Here is a 14,537-nt window from a genome sequence, read left to right on the forward strand (position 1 = left end):
CTCGGAATCCGGATCAGAATCCCGTTTGGAATTTGGCTCGGAATGCCGCTCCGAATCTTGCTCCGAATCTCGCTCCGAATCCCGCTCGGAATCCCGCTCCAGCTTCTCGTCCTCTTGCTCCGGCTCAGACGCCGGCTCAGAATCCGGCTCCGGCTCCTCGACTCCCGGCTCCGGCGGCGGCAACTCGCCCAGCGTGAACAGTTGCGGGTGGATCACCTGATCCACTCCAAGCGTCCGGCCCGACACACGGCCCAGAAACCGCACAAAACCAAACTTCACCGAGCTGCGGAGACAATGGCAGTGAGAGAGGAGAGGGGAGAGGGCGAGAGCGGGAGAGAGGGGAGGGGAGATGGGGAGAGGGGGGGGGAGGGGAAGAGGGGAGGGGAAAGAAGAGGGGAGAGAGGAGGGAACATGGGGGAGAGAGGGGAAGGAGAAGAGGAGAGGGGAGGAGAGGGGGGGAAAGAGGAGGAGAGGAGGGAGGGGAGGAGAGGATGGGGAGAGGGGGAGGAGAAAGGGGAGGAGAGGGGGGAGGGGGAGGAGAGAGGGGAAAGATAGGAGGGGGAAAGGAGAAGAGGGAGAGGGGAGAAAAGGAGAGAGGGGAAGAGAGGGGAGAGAGGGAGAGGGGGAGAGAGAGGGAGAGGAGAGGAGAGGAGAGAGAGAGAAGAGAGGAGGAGAGGAGGAAGAGAGAGAGAGGGGAGAGAGGAGGAGAGAAAGAGGGGGGAAGGGGGGGAGAGGGGAGAGGGGGGAGAGGGGGGAGAGGGGGGGGGAGAGAGAGGGGAGAGAGGGGGGGGAAGAGGGGAGAAAAAGGGGAGAGAGAGGGGAGAGAGAGAGGGAAGAGAGGGGGGAGAGAGGGGAGAGAGGGGAGAGAGAGGGAAGAGGGGAGGAGGGGGAGGAAGAGAGAGGAGAGGGAGGAGGGAGGGGAGAGGAAGGGGGGAGGAGGGGGAGAGGAGGGGGGAGAGGGGGAGGAGGGGGGGGAGAGAGGGGAGAGAGGGGGGGAGAGGGGGGAAGAGGGGGGGAGAGAGGGAGAGGAAAGGGAGGGGGAAGAGGGGAAAGGAGGGGGGAGGGGGGAGAGGGGAGGAAGAGGGAGAGGGAGGGGAGAGAGGGAGAGAAGGGAGAGGAGGAGAAGAGGAAAGAGAGGGAAGAGAGGGGAGAGGGAGATAGGGGGAGGAGAGAGGGAGAGAGAGAAAAGAGAGAGGGGAGAGAGAGGGGAGGGAGAGAGAACAGAAGAGAGGGGAGAGAGGGGGGAGAGGCACAGAGGGAGGAGAGGGAGAGGGGGAGAGAAAGAGGGAGAAAGGGGAGGAGGGGAGAGAGAGGGGAGAATGAGGGGAGAGAGGGGGGAAGGGGGGGGAGAGGGGGGAGGGGGGAGAGAGGGGAAGAGAGGGGAGAGAGGGAAGGACCAAGGGGGGGAGAGAAGAGGGAAAGAGAGGGGAGAGAGAGGGGAGGAGAAAGGAGAGGAGAGGAGAAAGGAGAGGAGAGGGGAGAGGAGGGGAGAGGGGAGAGGGGAGAGGGGGGAGAGGGGAGGGAAGGGGAGAGGGAAGAAAGGAGGGGGAGAGAGGGGAGAGGGGAGGGGTGGGGGGGAGAGGGAGAGGGGGGAGAGGGGGGAGAGGGGAGAAGGGAGGGAGGAGAGAGGAGGAGGACGGGGGGAGAGGGGGAGAGAGCGGGGAGAGGGAAAAAAAGTAGGGGAAATAGGGGGCAGGAGGGAAATTCGGGGGAGTTCGAGCCAGAAACCGCCATTCAGGGGGTGAGGGGGAGGAAATCAGACCCAGTCAGGGGGGGAAGTTCAAAGGAAACTTAGAAATAAAGGGGAGGGCATTTAAGAATGAGGGGAGAAAAAACTTTTTTACCCCAAGAGTTGTGAAATTATGGGATTCCCTGCCACAGAGGGCAGTGGAGGGCCAGTCACTGGAGGGATTTAAGAGAGAGTTAGATCGATCTCTAGGGGAGGTGGAGGAAGGGATAGGGGAGAAGGGCAGGAACGGGGAGGGTTATTGATAGGGGACGATCAGCCAGGATCACACTGAATGGCGGGGCTGAGGCTCGAAGGGCCGAATGGCCTCCCCTGCACATATTGTCTATTGAGAGCAAGGAGAAGGGGGAGGGGGGGGAGAGGAGAAGGGGGGAGTGAGTGAAGGGAATGGGATGGGAGGGGAGGAATAAAGGAGAGGGTAGAGGGGGGGAGAGAGGAGAGGGGATGAGAGGGAGGGAGGGTGGAGGGAGGGGGGGGAGGGGGTTTCAGGGGGGGAGTGGGGATTACAGGTTAACAAGCCCCCCCCCCCTCCCCCTCCCCTCCCCCGCACTGAGAAAGGGGGGGAGGCTGCTGCTGACCCCGGCCACCAGGAGGCGCCGGTCAAACAGACGAAAAAGGGGAGGAGACGGGGGGAGTCGAGGTGGAGGGAGTGGAGGAGGCTCGTCCTGGGGGGGAGAGAGAGGGGGATAGTGTGGAGAGGGGGGGGGGGAGAGAGAGGGAAAGGGGGGAGGGAGGGGGGAGTAGGAGAGAGGGCGGGGGGAGGGAGGAGAAGGGGGGGAGGAGAGAGGGGGGAGAGGGGAGGAGAGAGAGGAGAGAGAGAGAGAGGGAGAGAGAGAGATGGAGGGATGGGGGCGGGGGGAGGGAGGGAGGAAGGGAGGGAAGGGGGGAGGGAGGAAGGGAGGGAGGGAGGAGGAATGCAGAGAAAGGTGAAGGATAGACAGAAAGAGGGGGGAAAGGTGGAGGAGGGAAAGAGGGATGGAGGAGGAAAGAGATGGAGAGAGAGAGAAGAGGAAGAGAGAGGAGGAGAGAGAGAGAGAGGGAGAGGAGGAGAGAGGAGAGGAGAGAAGAGGAGAGGGAGAGAGGAGAGAGAGAAGAGAGAGGAGAGAGAGGCAAGAGAGAGAGAGGAGAGAGGAGAAAGAGAGAGAGAGGAGAGAGAGGAGGAGAGAGGAGAGAGAGAGAAGACATATATATGTATATATACGTATAGAGAGTGAGAGAGAGAGGGGGAGAGAGAGATAGGGAGGGGGTACAGAGGAGAGGGGGGGGGGAAAGTAGAGGGGGAGAGGGAGGGGAGTAGAGGAGAGGGAAGGGGGAAAGAGAGGGAGGGAGGCAGAGGAGAGAAGAGAGAGAGAAGGGGGAGGGAAAGGGGGAGAGGGGCAGAGGGAGACGGGGTGGGGGAGGAGAAGGAAGAGGGGGGGAGAGAGTAGACGTCTGGGGAGTCCGAGGGCAGAGGGGACCAGGAGACCAGAGAGGAGGAAGGAGGTCGACACAAACTCAAGGGGAGAGGAGAGGGGAGAGAGGAGGGAAGGGGGAGATGGGGATGGGGGGGGGAGGAAGGGAGAGAGGGAGAGGGGGAGAGGGAGGGGGGGAGGGGGGGGGAGAGAGGGGGGGGAGAGAGGAGAGAGGGGAGAGGGGGGAGAGAGAAATCAGAGGGGGGAGAGAGAGAGGAGACGGAGGGGGGGAGAGGAGAGGGGGGAGAGGGAGAGGGGGAGGAGGGAGGGGAGTGGGGGGGGGAGTTGGGGGGAGGGTGGCGGAGGGAGGGGGTGGGGCAGCGGGGGAGGGTGCGGGGAAGAGGGCCGAGGGAGAGGAGAGGAGAGGGGGAGAAGGAGAGATTACCCTCATTTCCTCTACTCCCCTCTCTCTCCCTCCCTGAGGGAGAGAGAGAGAGGGAGAGAGAGAGAGAGAGAGGGAGAGAGAGAGGGAGAGGGAGAGGGGGAGAGAGAGGAGAGACGGCGAGAGGGAGAGGGGGGGGGGAGAGTGAGAGAGGGAGGGATGGAGGCGGAGAGAGAGAGAGGGGGAGAGGGGGAAGGGGGGAGGAGAGGAGGGAAAGGAGGAAAGAAGAGGAACCAGAAGGAGAACAATCGGGGAAGGAAAAGGAGGAGGAAAGGCCCTTCGGCCCAGGAGGGGAAAGTGAGAGAGGAAAGAGGAGAACTATAGGGAGGGAGATGGAATCTTCCCTTGAGAAACCTGGGAGAGAGAGGGAGTGATAAAGGGTGGAAAGGAGGAGGAGAGGGCCCAGAGAGGAGGGGAGAGGAAGCCAAGGAATGGAGAAGGGGGAGGAGGGGGGGGAGGAGAGGGGACTGAGAGGAGGGGAGGAGAGAAGAGAAGGGGGGAATCCAAAGGGAGGACAGGGGAACTGTTTCTTAAAGGAGGGGGAGAGAGCCTCAACTACCGCCTCCGGCAGCTCGTTCCATACACCCACCACCCTCGAAAAGTGTGGAAAAGGAGGGGGGGATGGGGGATTAAAGGGGCCCCCTTCACCTTGAGAGAGGTCCTCCAGTCCTCGATTCCCCTAGCCTGGGCAAGAGACTCTGTGAAGTCTGGGAGGGGAGGATCTAGAGGCTCAGGATTTTGGGACCTCTATAAGATCTCCCCTCATCCTCCTGCGCTCCATGGAATAGAGACCCAGCCCTGCTCAACCTCTCCCTGTAGCTCACACCCTCTAGTCCAGGCAACATCCTCGTAAATCTCCTCTGAACCATTTCAAGCTCGACAACATATTTCCTATAACACGGTGCCCAGAACTGAACACAATATTCTAGATGCGGTCTCACCAACGTCATATACAACTGCAACATGACCTCCCAACGTCTATACTCAATACTCTGACTGATGAAGGCCAAAGGACCAAAAGCCTTGTTGACCACCTCATCTCCCTGTGACTGGACCTTCAAGGAACCATGCACCTGTACTCCTAGATCCCTCTGCTCGACAACGCTACCCAGAGGCCGACCATTCACTGTGTAGGTCCTGCCCTTGTTCGACGTCCCACAACACAACACCTCACACCTCTCTGTATTAAACTCCATCAGCCATTCCTCTGCCCACCCGGCCAATCGATCCAGATCCTGCTGCAATCCATTCACAACCATCTTCACCATCTGCAAAAACCCACCCATGTTTGTATCATCAGCAAACTTGCTCATCTTGCCCTGTATGTTCTCATCCCAATCATTGATGGAGGTGACAAACAGTAACGGGGCCCAGCACCCAACCCTGAGGCCCACCACTAGTCACAGGCCTCCAGTCTGAGAAGCAACGTTCCACCTTCACATAGAAACATAGACATTAGAAACATAGAAATTAGGTGCAGGAGTAGAGGCCAATTCGGCCCTTCGAGCCTGCACCGCCATTCAATATGATCATGGCTGATCATCCAATTCAGCATCCCGTACCTGCCTTCTCTCCGTACCCCCTGATCCCCTTAGCCACAAGGGCCACATCTAACTCCCTCTTAAATATAGCCAATGAACTGGCCTCAACTACCCTCTGTGGCAGAGGGGAGTTCCAGAGATTCACCACTCTCTGTGTGAAAAAGTTCTTCTCAGGGAGGGGAGAGAAGGAGAGGAGAGAGGTCCTTAAGCTGGAAGGACCCCTTGTCCTGACTTCCCAACAAAGGGAGGGATCTTCCTGCATCTAGCCTGTCCAACCCCTTAAGAATTTTGTAAGTTTCTATAAGAGGAGAGAGGAATCTCCTAAATTCTAGAGAGTATAAACCAAGTCGATCCAGTCTTTCTTCATAAGACAGTCCTGACATCCCAGGAATCAGTCTGGTGAACCGTCTCTGCACTCCCTCTATGGCAATAATGTCCTTCCTCAGATTTGGAGACCAAAACTGTACGCAATACTCCAGGTGTGGTCTCACCAAGACCCTGTACAACTGCAGTAGAAACTCCCTGCTCCTAGAGGAAGGGGGGAGCTAGAGAAAGGAGGGAGGGAAGGGGAAAAGCTTTCTTTACTGGAGGGGAAGGAGAAGGCATGGGAGAGTTCAATGAGGGGGTGGAACCATGACAGGAGGAAGAGCTGCAGGGGGAGACCTTTCCCAGGGGGGGGGGGAGGGGAAGAGAGAAAAGGGGCGTTCCCGTTTTCACCACTCTGGAGAGAGAGAGAGGAGGATGGGGCCAAAGGAGGAAACGAGGGAGGAAGCGAGGAGAGGGGGAGAAAAGCGAGGAGGGGGGAGGGGGAAGAGACCAGGCGGAAGACCTTGTCCAACTCCCGACTGAAATCGAGGTAGGAGATCTACAGGGAAAGGAGGATCGAAAGAGTGGGAGAGTCTTCAAAAAAGGAGGAAGGGGAGAAAAGGGAGGGGGGAGGAGGGAGGAGAGAGGGAAAAACCCAACTGACTGGGGAGGGGAGAGGGAAGGAGAGAGAGGAGAAAAAAAAGAGGGAAGAGGGAGTTGGGAAGGGGAGGAGAGGCGAGGAGGGTGGAGAGAGGAGGGAGAGAGAGGGAGGGAGGAAGAGAGAGGAGATAGAGAAGAGGGGGGTGGAGGGGGATAGAAGGGAGAAGGAGGAGAGGGCAGAGATTTGAGGGGGGAGGAGGGAGGGGATGAGAAAAGAAGGGGGGGGAGGAGGACAGGGATGAAGGGAGGAATGGGAGGAAGGAAAAGAGGACCTAGAGGGAAAGGGAGAGGAGAGCCAGGAAGGAAAGAGGGAGGAGAGAGGCAGAGGAGGAGGAGGAAAGGGAAAAGAGAGAGGAAGAGAAAGATCGAGGAGAGGGGGAGAGGGAAGAGAGAAGGGGAGAGGAGAGGAGGGGGCTCAGAGAGAGGGCAGAGCGGAGAGATGGAGGAGGGGGAAGGACAAGCGAGAGGGAGGAGAGGGGGAGGGAGAGAGAGAGAGAGAGAGAAGAAGAGAGAGGGAGGGAGAGAGAGTGGGAGAGATGCAGGGAGAGAGAAAGAAAGAGAGGGAGGGAGAGAGATGAGGGAAGGGGAGAGAGGGAGAGAGAGGGAAGAAGAGAGAGGGGGAGGAGAGAGAGAGAGAGGAAGGAGAGGAGAGAGGAGAGAGGGAGAGAGAGGAAAGAGAGGGAGAGAGGAGAGGGGATAGAGGAGAAAAGAGAGAGAGGAGAGAGAGAGTTAAAGAAGGAGAAAGACTGGGAGAAGGGGGAGAGGGAGAGACAGAGCGAGGGGAGAGAGACAGAGAGAGGGGAGAGAGAGAGAGAGAGAGAGAGAGGGAGGGAGAGAGTGAGAGAGGGAGAGAGAGGAGAGAGAGAGGGGGGGAGAGGGGAGAGAGAGAGGAGGGAGGGAGGAGAGAAAGAAGAAAGAGGAGCGAGAGAGAGAGGGAGGGGAAGAGAGGGAGAGAGAGAGAGGGAGGAGAGGGAGAGAGGGAGAGAGGGAGAGAGAGAGAATAAGAGAGAAAGAGAGAGAGAGAGAGATGGAGTGAGAGAGAGAGAGGGAGAGAGAGAGAGAGAAGAGAGGGAGAGAGAGGGAGAGAGGGGGAGGGAGAGGGAGAGGGAGGGAGAGAGAGAGGGGGGAGAGAGAGGGAGGAGAGGGGGGAGGGAGGGAGAGGGAGAGGGAGGGGAAGATGGAGAGAGAGGGAGAGAGAGGGGGAGGAGGCCACTCTGCCACTGTGGCCGGAGAGGGGAGAGGGACGGACCTGGTGCCCCAGGCTTGATCCGGGGCTAGAGGAGCGAGGGGGGGAGGAGTGATGAGAGGAGGGGTCTCAGCCAGAGAGTGGGAGGGGGAAGGAAGAGGGGGCGAGAGAGTACAGCGAGAGGGGGTGAGAGAGGGACCAGGAGGGGAGAGAGTTGAGGAGGTAGGACCCTCTCTGAGAGGGAAGGAAAAGAGTTGCCCCCGGAGACCTCTCGGACAGGAAGAGAGAGGCCAGAGACGCAGAGGGAGGAGCAGCTCGGGGACGTCAGACAGAGGAGGGTGCGAGAGGACACGGTGAGGAAGGTCCCCAGGCCGTTCACGGCCGCCACTCCTTGGACCCACGCCTCCGGCCAAACGTCGCCACCTCCTCGGAGGGGGGGGGGGGGGGAGGAGAGGAGAGACGAGAGCGGGAAGACCAAAGAGGGGGCCCCAAGTCCCACCAGGGGGAGGAGAGAGAGACAGAGGGGGGGGGGGGAGAGAGAGGGAGGGACAGAGGGAGAGGAGAGAGAGAGGGGGGGAGGGAGGGGGAGTGGGGAGGAGGGAGGAGGAGGGGGAGGGAGAAGGAGACAGGTGGAGAGAGAGAGGGAGGGAGGGAGGGGCTCGAACGGAGGAGGAGAGATAGGTATAAGACCATATGAAGAGGTCAGAGGGTTGGGGGGCGGTGCTGGCAGGAACGGGGGGGGAGGCCTCCTATCTGGGGGCGGGACACGGGGGAGAGGGAGGTTTAGGGTTTTTTCTATTTCCTATGGTGTTCTGGGAGTGGGAAGAGTTGGGAGTCATGGGGGGGGGGGTGGGGGGGGGGGGGGGAGGGGGGGGAGGGGGGGAGGTGAAGGGAGAGAGGGGGGGGGGGAGAGTGGGAAGGGGGGAGGGGGGGAGGGGGGGAGGGAGGGGGGGGGGGGGGGGGGGGGGGGGGGGGGGGGGGGGAGGGGGGGGGGGGGGGGGGGGGGGGGGAGGGTGGGAGGGGGGGGGGGGGGGGAGGGGGGGGGGGGGGAGGGGGGGGGGGGGGCGGGGGGGAGGGAGGGGGAGGGGTCAGGGGGGGGGGTAGAGAGGGAAGGGCGGGGTGCAATGAGGATACGGAGGGAACCGTGGCCAGAGACTCGGGGTCAGAGGGGGCTAGGTCCGGGGGGAGGGCGGTAATCCATCGGGGGACTGGGGGGGGGAGAGGCAACGGTGGGGGGGGGAGGGGGCAGAGTATCATCGAGCCCTCCCCCCCACGAACTTTCTCCCAACTTAGAAACCATGAATCCAATTTCAACAGTAAAACCCCCCCTCCCCTTATTTGGGTGACACCTCCCCTGAAACAAACCCCTTCCCCGGGGGGAGTCCACTGTCCGTACCCCCCCTCCTGGGGGGGGGAGTCACTGGGAATTGAGGAAGGACGGGGGGGCAGTGACTGGGGGGCGGGGGTGCAGCGGGTTCACGAGGGGGATGGGGGGGACTTGGATATGGGCGAAAGGCGGGGACGGTGGGGGGGGGGGAGTCTTAGGCGGGGGGAGGGGGGGGGTGGGGGGGGGTTAGGGGGGGGGTGGGGGGCGGGGGGGGGGGGCAAAGGGGGGGGGGGGGGGGGGAGTATTCACTGGCGGGGGGGGGTTATGTAGGGGGCACACGGTCTCAAGGGGAGGATAGGAAGGGGGCCGGGAGGGGGGGGGGGGGGGGGGGGGGGGGGGGGGGGGGGGGGGGGGGCGGGATCGGGTCTTCCGATAAAACTCCAGTTGGGGGGGGGGGGGGGGGGGGGGGGGGGGGGGGGGGGGGGGGGGGGAGGGGGGGGGGGGGGGGCGGATATGGAGGAACAGGGTGAGAGAGGCAAGGTGGGGGTCTGGGGGGGGGGCATCAGTATCATGTGCCCTCTTCCCCACGAAATAGCTCGGGGGGGACTGGGGAGAACCCACCCCCAATCAAAGGCCCACGGGTCGGGGTGGGATCCTCGGGGACGGTTCACATGTTCTCCCGTACTCCCCCCATGATCTCCTCCCGACACCTCCCAATGAAAAAAGACTTTGGGGGTTAGAGTTAAGTCATTGCGGCTTCACCACCACACAGTTGTGATTCCCCCCAACATCCACTCCAGCCCCCCACCCCTACCCCCCCCCACAGTCACCCCCCCCCCCAAGACCCCCACCCATCCACTCTCCTAATTTGAGGAGATAGGACATCCTTGTGGAAGGCAGGCGTGCGGGACTTAGGTTCACGATATTGATCCCCTGGGATGGCACATGGTGGGGACTGTCATAACATATAACCATATAACAATACAGCACGGAAACAGGCCATCTCGACCCTACAAGTCCGTGCCGACACAACTTTTTTCCCTTAGACCCACCTGCCTGCACTCATACCATAACCCTCCGTTCCCTTCTCATCCATATGCCTATCCAATTTATTTTTAAATGATACCAATGAACCTGCCTCCACCACTTCCACTGGAAGCTCATTCCACACCGCTACCACTCTCTGAGTAAAGAAGTCCCCCCTCATGTTACCCCTAAACTTCTGTCCCTTAAATTCTGAAGTCATGTCCTCTTGTTTGAAATCCTCCCTACTCTCAAAGTGAACAAGCTTGGCCACATCAACTCTGTCAGATATCCTCTCATCATTTTTAAAGACCTCTATCAAGTCCCCCCTCTTCTTTCTGCCGATCCAGAGAATAAAGACAACTGGGGGGGGAACCTTTCATCAGATAGTTTGTAGTTGTTGAAACCCAGGCAACATTCTAGTAAATCTCCTCTGTACTCTCTCTATTTTGTTGACAGTCTTCCTATAATTGGGCGACAAAAATTGTACACCCACTGGGTATCAGATTTGGTCTCACCAATGCCTGTACAATTTTAAACATTACATCCCAGCTTCTCCCTCAATGACTCTGATTTTATAAAGGCTAGCCATACCAAACGAGGAAAAATTGAAAAAGACTAGGCTTGTATTCACTGGAGTTTAGGAATGAGGGGGAAATCTTATAGAAACTTATTAATTTATGAAAGGGACTGGACAAGCTAGATGCAGGAAAAATGTTTCCCAATGTTGGGCGAGTCCATAACCAGGGGCCACACACAGTCTTAGAATAAAGGGGAGGTCATTTAAGACTGAGGTGAGAAAAAACTTTTTCACGCAGAGAGTTGTGAGTTTGTGGAATTCCCTGCCACAGAGGGCAGTGGAGGCCAAGTCACTGGATGGATTTAAGAGAGAGTTAGATAGAGCTCTAGGGGCTAGTGGAGTCAAGGGATATGGGGAGAAGGCAGGCACGGGTTATTGATAGGGGATGATCAGCCATGATCACAATAAATGGCGGTGCTGGCTCGAAGGGGCCGAATGGCCTCCTCCTGCACCTGTTGTCTATTGACACGTGTTCCGTGATCTCACCATCTTCCTCTCCTGCCGCCCGTTCCCTCTTTCCCCGACAGGCCACCAAGTAGTTGATGGCACACGCGTGTGCTGGGATGTTGGTCACGGATGCTCCCGAATCTGCCCACACGTGGAGGACCCCCGATCCGGTCGTGGACACGACGAACTCGCCCTGTGTGCGCGAGAGAGAGAGAGAGAGGGGGGGGGGGGGGGGGAGAGAGAGAGCGGGAGAAAGTCAGGGCTCACTGCGGGGAGGAATCTGCAGACTGCGCTAGATCGTTTTGCCCAGAACCTCCGCTCGGTCCGCATTAACCAACCTGACCTCCCGGTGGCTCAGCACTTCAACTCCCCCTCCCATTCCCAATCCGACCTCTCTGTCCTGAGCCTCCTCCATGGCCAGAGTGAGCAATTGGAGGAGCAGCACCTGATATTCCGCTTGGGCAGTCTGCACCCTAGTGGCACGAACATTGAATTCTCCAATATCAGGTAACCCTTGCTGTCTCCTCCCCTTCTCAGCTCTCCCTCAGCCCCCTCTTCCTTTTTCCTTTCTTCTCCCTGCCCCCCCCCCCCCTCCCCCCATCAGTCTGAAGAAGGGTTTCGGCCCGAAAAACGTCGCCTATTTCCTTCGCTCCATAGATGCTGCTGCACCCGCTGAGTTTCTCCAGCATCTTCTCCCTTTCCCCATCGGGCAAGAGGCACAGATGTGTGAAAATGCACACACACCTCCACATTCAGAGACAGTTTCTTCCCAGCTGTTATCAGGCAACTGAATCATCCTCTCACCAACTAGAGAGCGGTCCTGAACTACTATCTACCTCATTGGAGACCCTCTGACTGCACTTTCATAGCAAAAGGATTTGAGTATAGGAGCAGGGAGGTTCTACTGCAGTTGTACAGGGTCTTGGTGAGACCACACCTGGAGTATTGCGTACAGTTTTGGTCTCCTTATCTGAGGAAAGACATTCTTGCCATAGAGGGAGTACAGAGAAGGTTCACCAGACTGATTCCTGGTATGTCAGGACTGTCTTATGAAGAAAGACTGGATAGACTTGGTAAATTTAGGAGATTGAGAGAGTTCCAGAGATTCACCACTCTCTGTGTGAAAAAAGTTCTTCTCATCTCGGTTTTAAAGGATTTGCCCCTTATCCTTAAGCTGTGACCCCTTGTCCTGGACTTCCCCAACATCGGGAACAATCTTCCTGCATCTAGCCTGTCCAACCCCTTAAGAATCTTGTAAGTTTCTATAAGATCCCCCCCCTCAATCTTCTAAATTCTAGCGAGTACAAGCCGAGTCTATCCAGTCTTTCTTCATATGAAAGTCCTGACATCCCAGGAGTCAGTCTGGTGAACCTTCTCTGTACTCCCTCTATGGCAAGAATGTCTTTCCTCAGATTAGGAGACCTGCACTGGACATCCCTCAGTGTTTCCCCCACCTCCCCCCCCGTCCCCCCAGGTGGGGTATCTGTGAACCCCTCCCCCTCCCTCAGTGACCACCCCCCCCCCTCTCCCCTATTGCCCTGTTTATTTACCACAATGCAGATGGCAGTCAGAGAGGAATGGCCCTTCATTTCACGGAGGCACTCCACGGATTCTGGGTCCCACAAGCGGACCAGCCCATCGTTGGAACAGGAAGCCTGTATTCACACACACAGACACACACAACATCTTAGTTAAAGACAGGGACACAGTCAGATAACACGGGGTGAAGCTCTCCCCAAAATGTCCCGACCCACACACACACACACACATACACTCGCACACTCATGCACACTCACACACACAGTCACACACACACACACACAGTCGCGCACACACACACACTCGCACACACACACACACTCACACACTCGCACACACACACACACTCGCACACACACACACACACAGTCGCACACACACACACTCAGACACAGCCGTGTCACGGACTAACCGTGACAATAGACACATAGGTGCAGGAGTAGAGGCCATTCGGCCTTTCGAGCCAGCACCGCCATTCAATGTGATCATGGCTGATCATCCCCAATCAGTACCCCGTTCCTGCCTTCTCCCCATATCCCCTGATTGTTAAGAGCCCTATCTAGCTCTCTCTTTTTTTAAAACATTTTAAAATGTATTTATTGTTATTAGAAGCCATTGTACACGGATAAATCGCTCGACATCTACAACTATACAATTATTATACAGCTTCATTTTTTTTCAAATTTTACCATAACAAACACACAATAGACAGAGAACAAAAAACAACATTTAAAAAACAAAAAAACAATAAAAAAGACAAAAAAATCAACAACAAAAATCAAATAAAAACAAAAATAAAAACATCAACAAACAATAAAAACAAACAAACAAAAAGTATCCAGAGAACCTGCCTCCACCGCCCTCTGGGGCAGAGAATTCCACAGACTCACAACTCTCTGTGAGAAAAAGTGTTTTCCTCGTCTCCGTTCTAAATGGCCGACCCCTTATTCTTAAACTGTGTGGCCCCTGGTTCTGGACTCCCCCAACATCGAGAACATGTTTCCTGCCTCTAGCATTTCCAAACCCTTAACAATCTTATATGTTTCAATGAGATCTCCTCTCATTCTTCTAAACTCCAGAGTGTACAAGCCCAGCCGCTCCATTCTCTCAGCATATGACAGTCCCGCCATCCCGGGAATTAACCTGGTGAATCTACGCTGCGCTCCCTCAACGGCAAAGTTAATGTCAGACTCGCCGCGTGTGTCACGGACTCGCCGCGTGTGTCACGGACTCGCCGCGCGTGTCACGGACTCACCGCGTGTGTCACGGACTCACCGCGTGTGTCACGAACTCACCGCGTGTGTCACGAACTCACCGCGTGTGTCACGGACTCCCGCGTGTGTCACGGACGGACTCACCGCGTGCCGCGGGCCCCAGCTGCAGCCGGTCACCCAGTCGCGGTGACCCCCCCGACCGGGCCGAGCGCGGGGGGAGACGCCATCGCTCACGTCCCAGAACATCACCGTCTACCCAGGGGAGAGAGAGAGAGGGTCAGCGGGCTGATGTCTACCCCGTCGCCACGCCCACACCTACCCGCCCAAATGGTCGGGGGGCAGTCGTGAAACCGAACCCCCCGCGAAAGAGGGACAGTGAGCGGAAGTTTCGGGGTGAGAGGTCAGGGAGATGTGGCCGGGTCAGGTGTCGCAGGTGAGAGGGCAGGCAGAGGATGGGTCGGGGTCGGTGAGGGGTCAGGTGAAGCCAGGGTCGGGCCCCCGGTGAGGTTGAGAGATCAGGGTTAAAGGTCGGGGTGAGGGGGACTGGGGTTGAAAGGTCGGGGAGGGTGAAGGGGTTGGGTGATAAGGTCGGGCGGTGAGGGGTTGGGGTGACAGGTCGGGGTGAGGGTGGGGTGAGGGGTCAGATGAACCCCCCCCAGGTACCGGGGGTGAGGGTTCGGGTTGTGAGGTGGTGGTGAGGGTGAGGGGGCGGGTCGGGGTTGAAAGGTCGGGTGTGAGGGGTCGGGTTGAAAGGTCGGGGGTGAGGGGGGTCGGGGTGAAAGGTCGGGTATGGGTGAAGGTTCGGGGGCAAAAAAAAAGTTTTGCAGTGAGGGGTTGGCGGGGTCGGCGAGGTGAGGGGCTCGGATTTGAAAAGGTCAGGGTGTGACGGGGGCGGATGACAAAGGTCGGGCGTGAGGAGGGGGGGGTCGGGGAGGTGCTGACCTCTGTTGTGATCCGGTGAGGATGGCCGTTGCCGTCGGGGAGGAAGGAGACAGCAGCGTGACGGGCGCCGGGACCCGTGTGCGGGGGACCGAAGCGTTAACCGACCGGACAAAAACCGGAGTACAGGTTCGTGTGCCAGTGAACACATCTGACCAAAGCTCCACACTGCTGCATCTCATGGACACAGGGAGG

At 58.3% G+C, this 14,537-nt stretch overlaps 2 protein-coding genes across 2 annotated transcripts; one reads left to right on the plus strand and one right to left on the minus strand.

The window, feature by feature from the left end:
* Positions 1 to 4,924: 4,924 nt before the first annotated feature.
* On the plus strand, positions 4,925 to 6,762 carry LOC129716369 (octapeptide-repeat protein T2-like; the record flags this gene model as incomplete). The annotated part of the gene is made up of 3 exons (XM_055666240.1): positions 4,925 to 4,930; positions 6,364 to 6,438; positions 6,706 to 6,762. Coding segments are annotated over exons 1-3 (138 nt in total), but the record flags the coding sequence as incomplete, so codon positions are not given.
* A 3,639-nt stretch (positions 6,763 to 10,401) lies between these two features.
* Positions 10,402 to 13,685, minus strand: LOC129716367 (telomerase protein component 1-like). The gene is made up of 3 exons (XM_055666238.1): positions 13,548 to 13,685; positions 12,201 to 12,305; positions 10,402 to 10,843 (listed from the first exon to the last, which is right to left on the minus strand). The coding sequence occupies exons 1-3, from the start codon at positions 13,647 to 13,649 to the stop codon at positions 10,529 to 10,531; spliced, it is 522 nt and encodes a 173-aa protein (XP_055522213.1). The 5' UTR covers positions 13,650 to 13,685; the 3' UTR covers positions 10,402 to 10,528.
* Between the last annotated feature and the right edge of the window lie 852 nt (positions 13,686 to 14,537).

Source organism: Leucoraja erinacea, unplaced genomic scaffold (assembly GCF_028641065.1).
Source record: "Leucoraja erinacea ecotype New England unplaced genomic scaffold, Leri_hhj_1 Leri_219S, whole genome shotgun sequence".
Classification (NCBI taxonomy): domain Eukaryota; kingdom Metazoa; phylum Chordata; class Chondrichthyes; order Rajiformes; family Rajidae; genus Leucoraja; species Leucoraja erinaceus.

What these genes read in the sequence shown, in the direction of transcription:
- LOC129716367 (XM_055666238.1), bottom strand. Translation starts at nt 13,649, where the DNA reads ATGTTCTGGGACGTGAGCGATGGCGTCTCCCCCCGCGCTCGGCCCGGT. An exon ending in GCTGGGGCCCGCGGCACGCG is followed by an intron (nt 12,306 to 13,547) that starts GTGAGTCCGTCC and finishes GTGTGAATACAG; the next exon opens with GCTTCCTGTTCCAACGATGG. An exon ending in TGACTGCCATCTGCATTGTG is followed by an intron (nt 10,844 to 12,200) that starts GTAAATAAACAG and finishes TCGCGCACACAG; the next exon opens with GGCGAGTTCGTCGTGTCCAC.